We start from the raw sequence: 14,676 nt of genomic DNA on the forward strand, positions 1-14,676 counted from the left end.
TGACGTAATGGAGGTGGTGTTTTCGGCCAGAAGACCAGCAACAAAGTATTTGTACCGTTGCCCTTGGAATACGTTTTGCAACTTGTGCAGGGAAAAGAATGTAAGACCCCTGAATTTTTATCCTTTCTTCTATCCTTAGCTAATTTGGGCCTTCAAATTGGTACTATTAAAGGCTACTTAGAAGCACTATCCATCTTTAAGCGCTCGTCAGAGAAATGCTCCTATTTCAAAATACCACTGGTGACTCAATTCCTAAAGGGGCTCACTAATGTGTTCCCTCCATCTCCTTTGCAGGTTCCGGTTTGGGACCTAGATCTGGTTCTAAAATTCCTAATGTGTGCTCCATCTGAACCTATACAGACATGTCTGTTAAGGTTATTAACCTTTAAGACAATCCTATTGGTAGCTCTGACATCAGCCCGTAGAGTGAGCAAGTTGCAGGCACTTTCATCCAAGCCACCCTTTACCACCTTCTACAAGGCCAGGGTTGTTTTAAGGGTCAAAATCTCCTTTTTGCCCAAGATCATTTTGGACTTTCATTTGAATCAGAAAATCATCCTTCCTTTCTTCTATCCTCCTCCTCATCCTCATCCTGGTAAGGAAGAGGAAAGACTCCATAGGTTGGACCCTTGGAGCGTTAAGCTTTTACATCTCCAGAATGTCTAAATTGAGAGTTGATGACTAACTTTTTGTCGGATACACAGGACACAAGCTAGGTCAGGCTGTTTCCAAACAGACCATGTCTAGGTGAATAATTCTCACTATATCAGAATGTTACAGGCTTGCTGGTAAAGACCCTCTTGAAGGTTTAAGAGCTCATTGCACCAGGGGCATGGCTACATCTACGGCTCTTCAGATGGGCGTACCAATCAGAAAAATTTGTGAAGCAGCAATCTGGTCCTCCATACACACGTTCACTAAACATTATTCCCTGGATTACTCCCTTGGCCAGGATGGTTCTTTTAGCAAGGCAGTACTTCATTCTATTCATGAAAATGTATGAATTCCAATTCTACTTCCTCCCTGAAAACATAATAATGATTTGGGAGTCTGTGAAAGATGAGGAATACTTGGGAGGACTCAGTCCATTCGAAGAACAAGGTACTTACCCCTGGTAACGTTCTTTCGACTGGATGTTCCTCCCATGTATTCCTCATCGCCCTCCCATCCTATCCCGCAGTAGAATTTCCCATGCTATTAGAGCTTCCGTTTTATCAAGGCTGAGTATGGTCACTCCCGTGTTTTACGGGTATCTCTGCTGCAAGAGGAGGGAAAAACAGAACTGATGCCAACAGGCGCTGCACATGCTATATATGCCTTCGATGATATCATCCTCAACTGAGGCCTTCGAGGGACATCGACTTGACCCAATCGACGAACAGCGCCCACTGCCGAAAATAAATTCCAGCAGCTGAAGCTGGACAACAACTGTCAAAGAAGAGTAATACATGGGCGAAACATCCAGTCAAAAGAACGTTAGCAGGGGTAACTTGTACATTGACCTCCAAATGATTAATACATGAGTTAACACCTCTGGTATTCCAACTCATCCAATTTAAAGAAAATGGGCCTCATCACGAGTTCGGTGGTAGCCCTTAAATGCAGTGGTTACGGGGTTACTGCTGCATTTAAGGGTCTGCTCAATCATAGGTATGGTGTGTTTACCCCCGGCTCAGAGCTGTGGGTAAACATGCCGGAAAAATGCTGATTGTCAGCATAATTACTGCATGGTAATACTGCCGGTGGTAATTGCACCGAACGTTTACCGCCCGACCCATGATCCGGCGTTTATACTGTCGGACGGGTGGGCGATAATGCAAATAAAGATGGGTGGTATCCCAGTCAGGATACTGCCCAACTTGTGATGTGGCCCAAATGGCCTCATCACGAGTTCGGCTGTAGCTCTTAAATACGGCAGTAACTGTATTAGCACCGCATTTAAGGGCTGACCCTATAACGAGTTGGACGCTAAATGGGCGGTTTTACCTCCAGATTTTTTCTGGAGGTGAAAATCCTATTTATCGCATTGTATTACCGCTAGCTGTATTAGCGGGCAGTATTAGCATTGAAGATTCCCCATTGGATTTACAGTTAACGCCCAACCCGTGATCCGACGGTAATACCGCCTGAGCGCTGGGCACTAATGCTATTACTGTTGGGTGGTATTACAGCCACAGTTGCAAGTAACTTACTTTTCTTCCATTCAACATTCTCAATGTGTAAGTGGAAATACTCCTCTGCAAACCTGTCATTAAATATAATTGTTGATTTTTCTTTTCACATTTTCAGACCTGGGACTTAAAGCTATCAGAAATTGCCAAAGCATATGTAGAAAAATGTGTTTTTGGCCACAATCCAGACCTGGGCAATCCACATAAGTTGCACCCTGTTTTTAAAGTTGTTGGGGAGAACATTTGGCTTGGGCCTCCCGGTACATTGATTGTCGCTTCTGAGTCATGGTATAATGAGACAAGATTTTACACTTATTCTACTCAAGCATGCAGCGAAGTATGCGGTCACTACACACAGGTATGTAAAGTTTCACAGTGAAGAACAGTTTCTTTAATCCAATAGTTATTGTATAATACATTTTTTCGACTTATTGCATTTCTTGTATGAGTATTAGATATTTCAAAATCATTTGAACATTTATTGATTTTAGCCACTGTGATATGTTAATATAATAGGTTTTTTTCAGTAGCCTAAATGTACTTTGTATGCTCCGCATTAAAGGGATAGTGTGCTCAAAAATATTATTGTTCCGATCGTTCGAGCATGTGTTTTTTTTAGCATACAGTGATCTATTGTAAAAATGGTTCCTATGCATCTTACCTTAGTTTTCCTCATTTTGACCCATGCGAAAACAAGGAGTCGGGTGCAGCCATCTTGTGCTAATCTTAACGTTGCCGCATTGCACTAAGGTTGAGTGCCCCAACGGCACTAAATCATATCCCCTCATTGTCGGCAGAGCGGAGATAGCAGCGGACTGTTGTCCTTTCCTGCCTTTTCACCTTGCAGGAGGAGGACTCGCCTGCCTTTGGCCTTTCAGGTGATTTTTGTTTTTTAATTGTGTACCTCGCACTCTGAACACGTTGCCCTCCCTCCCCCCACCCCCTCAGCCACTTCTGTGTTCCCTCTTCCCTCCCGCCTCCCAGCCTGCCTCCTCCCCGCCCTGATTGGTTGCCTGGCGGCTATTGGGTGTGTCATACGGTCGCTGCTCTCCACGCTCGCCTCATTGTCGGCAGAGCAGAGATAGCAACGGACCATTGTCCTTTCCTGCCTTTTCACCTTGCAGGAGGAGGACTCGCCTGCCTTTGGCCTTTCAAGTGATTTTTGTTTTTTAATTGTGTACCTCGCGCTCTGAGTGCGTTGCCCTCCCTCCCCCCACCCCTCAGCCACTTCCGTGTTTCCCTCTTCCCGCCCGCCTCCCAGCCGGCCCCCTCCCCGCCCTGATTGGTTGCCTGGCGGCTGTTGGTTGTGCCATACGGTCGCTGCTCTCCCCGCTCGCCTCATTGTCGGCAGAGCGGAGATAGCGGCGGACCGTTGTCCTTTCCTGCCTTTTCACCTTGCAGGAGGAGGACTCGCCTGCCTTTGCCCTTTCAGGTGATTTTTGTTTTTAAATTGTGTACCTCGCGCTCCGAGCGCGTTGCCCTCCCTCCCCCAACCCTCTCAGCCACTTCCGTGTTTCCCTCTTCCCTCCCTGCTCCCAGCCTGCCTCCTCCCCGCCCTGATTGGTTGCCTGGTGCTCTTAGCTGACCGTCCCTGGGTAGCCCTCTGCCCGGCAGCCCCTTCAGCTAAGGGCTGCTCCCTGACTGGCGGCTCCCTGACTGGCGGCTCCCTGACTGGCGGTGTCTGCAGGTGTCCGCAGGGGACGCCTGTTGCCAGTTGCCACCCTTGATCTATGGTCGGGGTTCCGCTGCCCACTGTGTCCACCCGGTTGACCCGCTAACCTTGCTGTGATCTCACTCGTTGCAATTATGCACCAGCAACGTATTTAAAAATTGCTTTGTGAAACCTAGGCCTTTCTCCCTCTATTCAGGACTCACCTGTTTTAAAAAGCACTGTCACCGTATTTAAAATTGCTTTGTGAAACCTACGCCTTTCTCCCTCTATTCAGGACTCACCTGTTTTAAAAAGCACTGTCACCATATTTAAAATTGCTTTGTGAAACCTAGGCCTTTCTCCCTCTATTCAGGACTCTCAAACATAGGTGGGATTTCACCTGTTTTAAAAAAAAAAGCACTGTCACTGTATTTAAAATTGCTTTGTGAAACCTAGGCCTTTCTCCCTCTATTCAGGACTCTCAAACTTAGGTGGGATTTCACCTGTTTTAAAAAAAGCACTGCCACCGTATTTAAAATTGCTTTGTGAAACCTAGGCCTTTCTCCCTCTATTCAGGACTCACCTGTTTTTAAAAGCACTGTCACCGTATTTAAAATTGCTTTGTGAAACCTAGGCCTTTCTCCCTCTATTCCAGGATTCTTCTCTCCCTTCTAACCTGCGCATGATGTTAGCTCCGTAAGTCTGAGTGCTGGCATCCTGGCACACTGCTCAACGCCCTGCCTCTCACTCCCGGCTTGCCGACTCTAGCGTCCCCTCCAGTACCTCCACCTCTCTCTCCTTCCCACCTGACTATCCTGCCCTCCTCACAAGTCTGGTAGGAAGACGTTTAAAAAGGACATCCTGGTCTCCAACCCAGGCCTCCCTATTGCTGACACCTACACCAGTGCCTCCTCTAAGGAAACTCTCACCAACATCCTCTTTGTCGTTCCTTCGCCAGAATAATGGACCCTTCACATAGTCTCTGTGCTCTCCCCTTTCTCCTCTTCTTCCATTAATGGTGGCACCCATTGGGATGCCCTTCTGGCCTCATTCTATTCCTCTAAGGTCATCATTAATGTTTACTTGAATGGGACTGTCTTGGTCCAAGGCCCTCAGGCCAACCTTCACTTCTTCGACCAAAGCTTTCCGCGCCTCATCAATTTCCCTTCTTCTCCTGCTGTCCCCTCCTCCCTTTGTGTGGCTACCTCGCCTCCCTCTTCTGCCTCCAGCTTGGCTATCTTGCCTTCACCTTCTCTCTTTGCCCCCTCTCGTGCTCCTTCTACACCTCCGAAGGATGTACCTCTGAGCTGTACCCCTCTTCGGAAGTCCTTCAAGGATGGCAACCTTCTCCATATTGCCACTCTAAACTCTCGCTCTGCTGTCAAACACTCCTCTGATATCTGCCGCCTCCTGGAAGAACTTGACCTCAATGTCCTCGGTCTCACCGAGATATGGTTTACGGCCAGTTCTGTCACTAGCTTTGACAATCTCCATCCTAACGGCTACAAGATCCTCTATGGGCCTAGGCCCAACCGCTCTGGAGGGGGTGTAGTCCTGATCTTCCCAGAGTGGATTCCTGCCTCTGTCACTCCCACGCAGGCCTATTCCTCCCCTAGCCATTCCCTTAATGTGGCTACTATCTATCGCCCACCTGGTCAGATCTCCTCCTTCCTCTCTGAGTGGGCGGACCTCTCCTCCTCACTCATGGCCTCAACCACTCAACTCCTCCTTCTTGGAGACTTCAACATCCACCTGGATGCCTCCTGTCCTCCCTCTGGACTATTTTGCTACCTTTGCGACTCTCTCTCACTCACTATTCTCCCCTCTGGCCCAACTCATTCTGCAGGACACACTCTGGATGTCCTGATCTCCTCAGACCTTCCCCTCTCTGTCCCTCTCTCCACTCCTCTCTCCTGGAGTGATCACTTTCTCCTCTCCTCCCACCTCACCCACCCTACCCCCCAGGCCAAGCTACCTCCAGCACTGCCACCCACCTTCTCGGTCATCCGACCCATGAAGCGCGTGACAGTTGAGGCTTTCGCCGCCACCTTCTCACCTCCTCCTTCCCCTATGGCTGACTCTCAACCTGACACAGCCCTCTCCATGCTCCACTCTGCTATATCTGATACTCTTGATATCCTTGCCCCTCTCATGAGAATCTGCCTGAAGTCCAAAGCCAAGTGCAACTCATGGTATGACTCGGACCTCGTCACCCTAAAACGCAAGTCCAGGGTGGCCGAGAGGAAATGGCGTGCTTCGTGTACATCCACTAACAAACAGGCCTGCCGCCTGCTCCAAAGATAATACCGGCTCTCTGTCCTAACCAAGAAGAGAGCCCATATCCAAGCCCGCGTCTCTGCCGCATCAAACAACTCGGCCGAACGCTTTAAAATCTGCAAGGAACTGGCCAATCCTGTCGCAGCCTCTACCTCCCCTATCCCCTCTCAGGCCCTCTGTATGACACTGGCTTCTCACTTCATTTCATCTGTAAAACTCAGGACATCCTGTCCTCTCTCTTCTCCTATCCCCCACCTCCCCCCACACTCTGCTCCTCCTCTGGCCTCTCTGCAGCCACCTCACCTCCCTCCTTCTCTGCCTTCCCCCCTTCTCCGCAGACGAGGTTTCTAGACAAGTCTGATCTATCAAAGTCTCGTCGAACCAGGTTCAGCCCTGTTCCTCCAAAACTATCAAGGACCACATCGACTCCCTGGCTCCTGCCCTGGCTGTTTTCTGCAATCACTCCTTCGGCACTGAAGTCTTCCCAACTCCCTTGTGCACCCTCTTCTTAAGAAACCCTCCGCCAACCCCTCCTGCCCGGCTAACTATCGCCCAATCTCCATCACCCCCTTCCTGGGCAAGCTCCTGGAGAAACTGGCCATCTCCCAGCTCAATCTCCACACTGAATCTGTTGGTTGTCTTCATGACCATCAGTCTAGCTTCAGAGCTGCCAGAAGAACTGCTCTCCTGAACATCCGTGAAGACCTGCTCTCCAACCTTGACTCCAACACCCCGTGTGTTCTCATATTACTTGATCTCTTCTCTGCCTTTGACACTGTCAACCATGCAATCCTGCTCAACCGTCTCCGTGATAAGCTGGCTGACTTCTTTCCTCTCCGACCGACCCGCCCAGGTCCAACTTGGGTCTTTCCTCTCTGATATCTTTGTCTCTACCTGTGGTGTCCCACAAGGATCTAACCTCTCTCCCTAGCTGTTCAACCAATACCTGGCACTCCTTGCCCACCGCATTGCCGCTCTCTGCCCCAACTTTCAGTGCTATGCAGACGATACTCAGCTCATTTTCAGGCTACCCTCGGCCTCCGCCTCTCCTTCCCTCATCTCTGACTGTCTGTCTGCCATCCAGGAGTGGTGTGCCGCCAATGACCTCCTCCTTGATGCCAGAAAGACTGAGATTCTACTCATCGGCACACCCACTCCTTCCTTCCCTGCAGCTCTCTGGCCGGCCTCTCTTGGCCCTCTTCCTGCTCCCACCTGCATGGCTAAAAACCTCGGGGTCATCTTCGACTCCACACTCTCCTTCTCTTCTCACATTTCTGATGTCTCTAAGAAGTCACACTACCAGCTGCATCTTCTCAGAGGTATTCTTCCTTTCCTCTCCTTCCCCCAGAAGCTCACGGTCTCCAGGGCCCTGGTTCTCTCTAAGCTGGACTATTGTAACAGCCTCTATCTAAATCTGCCTGCCTCTACTCTCGTATCTCTCCAGGACTGAAATTTCTGCACTGGCTCCCAGTGGCTGCGAGGATTAAGTTCAAAACCCTCTGCATTGTCCACAAGGCCTTCTGGGGCCCGGGGCTGAAATACCTTCAACTCTTTCTTCCTAAATATCTTCCTTCTCGACCTCTCCGCTCTTCCGGCTCCAACTCCCTCAGGGTCAGTCGCTTCTCCAAGCAACGAGTTGGTGGCAGATCTCTCTCTTCGGCAGGGGCCTCCCTCTGGAACAGCCTTCCTGCCTCCCTGAAACTTGAGGAGAACCATCTCCGGTTCCGAATCCCCTCAAAACCTTCCTCTTTGCTTCTGCTTTCACTCCCCCTCTCCCCTGTTGATCTTCCTGACAGATACTGCACTGGATACCTGGCCTCCCTTCTGATCTTGGGCCCAGGCCCGCCAGTTGCCCACCTGCACTGCCTCCCTGGCAACCCCTGCACCTGGGGACTGTTTTCTGTATCCTTACAGTCCCCCTACCAGCACTTACGTTCTGCACTCACCATACACTTGCCACCCGCTGGCCATTTTATTTATCTTTTTTATTGTACTATCCCTTGTACTGCACTTCCCTCCTCTCCCTTGCCCCCCACACTTTTCCCTTTCCCCTTCCCATGCACTTGCGCGATCTGAATGACACCTGGCCTAGTAGGATCGTTGTCTGTCTTCCCTTTGATCCCCCTCTCTTGCCTCGTCGCGCCATGAAACACTTGTGTATAGGCGCGTTATAAATACCATATCATATAGCATATCATATCATATCTCCTGCCCCTGAAGCTGACATCACTATTCCAAATGATATGCTCTACCTATTTTCATGACGTTAGTGGGCAGCATAGCCAAATGTGCCCAGTCATCACACACGTAATAACATCTTTTGACGCAGAACACAGAAGATCAACACACTCTCACAGCGCATCCCAAATTGAATTTGCTACCAATAATTTTACAGAAAAGATCATTCATCTGCAATTTCGGAAGTGCTTTTATTTATCAAAGAACGCTCCAAAAACCACATTGAGATCCACTGATTGCGATGAACCACCACTAGTTTTGTGTCCTTAGGCTCGAGTGGTAAAAGTTTAAACTTACGCATATGGTTTTCCTTTTGGGAGAAGATGCAGATTCGTCACATCAGATTCTTGCTACACCGTAAATGATGACAGGTTGCTCCTTGTCGCTGGTACCGCCAAAGGGCATATCATTCCCACATGATGGTGATGCTGAATGATGCGCTTAGCGTATCTGTCATTGCTGGTTGAAAAAGCCATCCCACGGCAGCTGGAAACTATGGCATTCGCAGAACGGTACAATATATCTGTATAGATAACAGAATAAAAATATATTTTAGTATCTGTTCTTTATACTCATTTTATGTTGTAATGAAACAGAATAGCTAACACAAACAACACACAATGAACACACACAGGCAACGTGGGGGACTATTTTAGACTATGATGTGCATGAAAGGTTAGTGCTGAGAAGTCAGTATAGATCCCAAAGGTATGGATACATTGACTCAGAAATGGGACAACAGATAGATGGTCTTGTAACGGAACTGGGAATATTATCAATAGAAAGCAAACCAATTACCCTTGGAAAATGTTCTGACCCCGGCCCTTTTAATAATGCAACCTTGATTGCACACCCTGATATTTCATGGGACGAAATGGTTTAGATATCACTAGCCTGCATACAGGTTGTGCTGTTGTCTCATCTATGAGTAATCATCACAATATGCTCCAACGAACAACTCATAATAATGTCAATAATCAATACAGGCCAATAATCCCAACCTTTACTCATCCCGACTTAACCAAAACACCAATAACAATTATTAGTAGATTTATAAATAAACTGTGAGTTAAGCACTCAGTATTATAAATATCGCGTGGTATACAGAACAACGTATTCTGTCCACGCTTTACGTCAAAATGCCATTTTAGCACGTTGCTAAATTCTCCAATATGCAAAAACAACAATTTCCCCATTTTCCATCACAAAAATATTATGTATAGTTCAACTTACATTATGTTTGATTGTTCCATTCTCTTGCCGTAATGCGCAGTGTCCGCTCTGAACAACGGTTTGCATAAATTGAAACTAAATGTTCCAATGTCCACTTTCATAATAGTAAATGTTATCATTTTTGTGGGTATTCCACAGCTTCTGTCCTTCTAGCCTGGTGATTGCTCCCTTCGGTCCAAGGTCATATAACAATTGAAGCTTGTTTTCAACGTTTGGTAGGTTTTGTTTTTGAGAATGAATACCACAATATTAAAACATACCGGAGAAGATGCCGCAGTGTGAACTGATAGATTTCTTCCTTCACCACAAGCATCATCCCACAAAGTGACCTTCACTCCATGGCGCACCCAGCACAGCAGGTGCACATGGCATTCGAAAAACAAAAGAAAAATAAACAAATTGTTGGCATCCACCAAAACCGCGCGATCTTGAATACTGTCTCACCCATCACTAGTGTGGGTTGTATACCTATATGTGATGTCATTCACGACGCTGTGGCCTTTCCATAGGCAAAAGCATTAGATCTGGAGTCTCAACGTTCACGAACAGCATCTACCTTTGTTGATTATTATATAATTTCCGAATAAAGTTAACCTTGTGAAACCCTGAAACCTATCTCTTTGCTTCTTTCACAAGATGTTTGTATTCATTAGGTTTTGAGTGTAACATGGGACAGCCATTCACACCACCTATCCCACCTGAGGCAGCCCTGTCTAGGTTCAAGCGAGACAGGTCACATTGCCTGCCCATTCCCGGTTAGTTGTATGTATGATCCGACTATGTCTTGTCTCAATCGGCAGTGCGTGTGCATAGATTAAGCATGGATGAGCGTTAGCCAGTTTTTTGGATTCTTTCACCTGATTTTCAAATGCGGACTTGAGAAGTCTGTAGCCTTGTGCTGAACATTGCAGTAGTGCGCCTAGACACGCCATCGCGACGGTTAAGCGAAAAGCTTATATTCTTGCGAAGGCCATAGCAAGTCAGGAAAGGCGCCCGACATGATGAAGAATTGGTTCCCACTATTGCATCAGGGTGTGCCCTTCATGGCAGATCAGTTTTTGAAATCTGAAAACGACCGGTGAGCTCAGGCCAAACCAGCCAACATAGAATTCTTTTGCTAGACTCTATCCTTTGTACCGTGATCTCAGCAAGAAATCACATAGTCTATAATAGGCATGGTATAAAACTATGAATTGGTATAGAACTATGAATTGTATTCTGTATAACTGTGATTCGAGGAGAGTTGGATCTTGGGGGGTAATATACATTGACAGGTGCTTTTCGTTTAACAAAGCAGGGGAAGCCATGACTTCAAATTCGTTTTTGACCAAAGTTACACTGAAGGTAAATAAAAGCATTAGTACAAGGCACTGATAGCCTCGTGTAACCTAGGATTCATTTTTGATCTGTACAATACAGACCACAATATCATATAATGATGTGATTTGGCATTTATAACGCACATATGCACAAGTGCTTCAAGGCGGGACGAGGCAAGAGAGGAGACACAGAGGGAAGACGGAGAAAAAGATCTTACTGGTCCAGATGACATTAATATCGCGAAAGCTCAAAAGGAAGGGGGAGACAAGTGATGTGGGAAAGGTTAACAGGGCCAGTGGAGTGCATAGGATAAACAGTAAAAAAAAATAAAGGAATCCAATAAATAAAAAGCACGGACAGCAGGTGGAAAGTGCAAGGGTAAGTGCAGACAACAGGTGTCAATTGCTGTTATGGTGCTGCAGGGATACAGAAACAGTCCCTGAGTGCAAGTGTTGTCAGGGGGGCAGTGCGGGTGGGCAACTGGCGGGGAGGCGACCTGGCCCCAAGATCAAAGGGTGGCCAGGTCAGACGGTATCCTGGCAACCAGCACAGTTTCAGTCAGCAGATCAACAGGGGGCAGGGGGAGAAAAAGCAGATAGAGATAGAGTAGAGGAAGGACCCAAGTTGGAACAGGGAGGGTCGATCGGAGAGGAAAGAAGTTAGCCAAGCCAGGGCATGATCGGTGATAACCACGGTTATCATGGAGACGATTGAAAAGGATGGTAGGGTTCACCATGTCAAAGGCAGAGTAGCGAGTAAGATGAGGACACGGGGTGAAGGAATCAAGATTGGAAAGCATGTCTTCAGGGTTGTTCAGGAGAGCAGTTTTCTGTGTGTCCTGAGGAAGTACACGAAGCATCCAGTTGGATGTTAAATTCTCCAGGAAGGAGACTTTAAGAAGGAGATGTCTTAATTAAGAGGCATTAAGTAAACATTAATGATGACCTTGCACAGAGTGGAAGGAGGCCAAGAGGGCCTCCCGCCGGGTGCCACCATAATTGTGAGAAGAAGAGAAAGGAGAGATGACAGAGACCATATGTAGAGCCCATAGGTGTGGCGAGGGAATGACAAAGAAAAAATGTCGCTGAGGGTTTGCCTGGACGTAGCACAGGTATAGGTATCAGCGATAAGGAGGCTATGGTTGGAGACCAAGAAGTCCTTCGTAAACTTCTTCCTACCAGATTTAGTGAGGAGAGCAGGGTAGTCGATAGAGAAACGGTTGCAAAAGATAGGAGAGACAGAGAGCACCTGGGAGTTGGTAGGCAGAGGGAAGAAGAGGAACAGGGTTGGAGGGGGCTGTAAAAAACACAAGGCAAGGACACAAGGAGGGGCACATGCAAATCAAAACACGCAGTCACACTGTATGGAAAACCAGCAACAGCAGGCACTAATTGCCAAAATGTTGACAAAGACGATACTTTTGTTGAAAAAGATATTTTGGACGCAATGGTGTGCTATGTAGAGCTATGGAGAAACCCAAAAAACTCGCACATCAAAATATTGAAATAGTATCAGAGAGAGTAAAAAGGGGCCTAATCGCAGAGGTGTTTAAAAAAATAATGAAACGTTCTGGAAGTTAGGGGGTTGACACAGGTCAGTGGATTGACCATTGCTATGAAAATCTTACTCACCGTAGGCTTTCAGTGCCAAGCACTGCATATGTGTATGTGGTTTGGGTCAAGAATTAAGGGTTTGACAGACACCAAGGGGGTAATTCATAGAATTCGGCGCACAAGTGGCGCACGCGGCTGGTGCACAGAGTGTGCTTGTGGCAGTCTGTGGCAGTCTGCGCCAGCCGCGTGCGCCAAAACCCATTTCAGCGCACAGCGTATTCATGGATTTCAACATCCATAAGCAGCCATGGCGCAGAGCGGCGCAGCGACCCTGCAGCAGCACCAGTTAAGCCTTCAATCCCGCCCCATGCGCCAAAAACATCACACACATCCCATACATGGTGCAAAGGCCAGTGGACCAGCATACAGCGTTCCAACCATGAAAACGTGTGGAAAACTCCCCGTTCAGAATACGCGTACCCCACTGGCGCTAGCGAAAACACGTGTAAAAGATCACGCGCACCCCCGGAATATATGTACCCCGCTCGCGCTAGCGAAACCGCATGTAAAAGTCCATGCGCACCCCCGGAATACACGTAACCCGCTCGCGCTAGCGAAAACGCGTGTAAAAGTCCACACGCACCCCTGGAATACATGCACTCCGCTCACGCTAGCGAAAAAAACGTGTGTAAAAGTCCATGCGCACCACCGGAATACACGTACCCCACTCACATCAGGTAACATGTGTGGAAAAAGTCCCCCCTGTGGTGTGGGCTGCCTGTGGGGCATGTGGAAGGTGGATGGGCTCACAGTATACTGAACAAATTTATCCAGAGTTTGTTTCTTAGTTTTAAAGGTATCAAAAATGTATTTATTAAGATACATCATTTACAAAAAAGAATTAATCATTAATTAATGCACACATATGAAATTACATTACCATTGCAGGAGAGCATAAGACACCAGATAATAAAATCCTAACATCACCAGCATTTGCAACACAAATCAATCAGCCTCATTCACTCACAGTAAAAACATTTGAACTAAAACATTTAGTACAATTCATAAGTGGTAGCATTTCATAAATTAGCCCCACAGAGAATGTGCTCTATTCAACGGAGTGGGTATGTTCAAAAATAAATGATAAATTCCATCCCCGGATGTTCTTCTCTACCAGTTTCAACGTTTTATGAAGTGATTGAAATAACGTCTTCATCAGGAGAAATAATTGATATTACCACTGGCTCCCAATGTCATATGCTCCAAAGGATCAAGGACCACAAAATGTGGCTCAGGGACAATCCACCAAATTCCAAGAATCTTGGAGATGAGCTTGAATTATTCCAGAATTCGGACAACTGTGGCCGGTATCAATGTTAACTCGGCACGGGTGGTTAAGGTTTCAATCAAGTAATCGAAGCCTACTGGAGGCAGCCGTCCATGCTGCCAAAGGACCTGTTCGGATCCTAGTCTGCCGTTAAATCGGCATTCACCTGCTGGGTCGACACCACAACGTTTTCCGGCAAAGGTGGATGGGCTGCCTGTGGTGTGGTGTGTGTGGACTTTCATCGCGATTTCGTCAGCGCGAGCGGGGTACGTGTATTCCGTGGGTGCGTGTGGACTTTTACATGCGTTTTCACTGGCGTGAGCGGGGTACGTGTATTCCGGGGTGCGCGGGGAGTTTTACACATGATTTGGCAGAGTGGGCCCTACCGGGTGTGCCCTTTCCCCCCTCCCCACACCCTGCAGGCAGCCCACACCACAGAGGACTACCCTACACCCCTGACCATGCCCTGCAAGCAGCCCATCCACCCTGGGTATGCCCCGCAGGCAGCCCACACCACAGGGGACTACCCTACACCCCTGACCATGCCCCGCAGGGAGCCCACACCACAGGGGACTACCCTGCACCACTGATCATGCCCTGCAGGCAGCTCATCCACCCTGGGCATGCTCCGCGGCAAGCCTACACCACAGTGAACTACCCTACACCCATGTCCATGCCCTGAAGGCAGCCCATTCACCATGGGCATGCCCCGCAGGCATCCCACGCCACAGGGGACTACCCTACACCCCTGACCATGCCCCGCAGGCATCCCACGCCACAGGGGACTACCCTACACCCCTGACCATGCCCTGCAAGCAGCCCATCCACCCTGGGTATGCCCCGCAGGCAGCCCACACCACAGGGGACTACCCTACACCCCTGACCATGCCCTGCAGGCAGCCCACA

The 14,676-nt window shown here is 48.1% G+C and overlaps 1 protein-coding gene across 2 annotated transcripts in view; it reads left to right on the plus strand.

Moving 5' to 3' along the window:
* The window catches only part of LOC138515683 (GLIPR1-like protein 1), a 581,663-nt gene that overhangs the window by 221,815 nt on the left and 345,172 nt on the right, over positions 1-14,676 (plus strand). Inside the window, exon 2 of one of the 2 annotated variants that reach the window (XM_069630354.1) lies at positions 2,290-2,529. The exons of the other annotated variant lie outside the window; for it this stretch is intronic. Within the exon in view, the coding sequence (XP_069486455.1) occupies positions 2,290-2,529 (240 nt within the window). The remainder of the gene's footprint in view (positions 1-2,289; positions 2,530-14,676) is intronic. 2 annotated transcript variants of the gene reach the window in all.

This window comes from Ambystoma mexicanum, chromosome 6q (genome assembly GCF_040938575.1).
Source record: "Ambystoma mexicanum isolate Mex_15411 chromosome 6q, UKY_AmexF1_1, whole genome shotgun sequence".
Lineage (NCBI taxonomy): Eukaryota > Metazoa > Chordata > Amphibia > Caudata > Ambystomatidae > Ambystoma > Ambystoma mexicanum.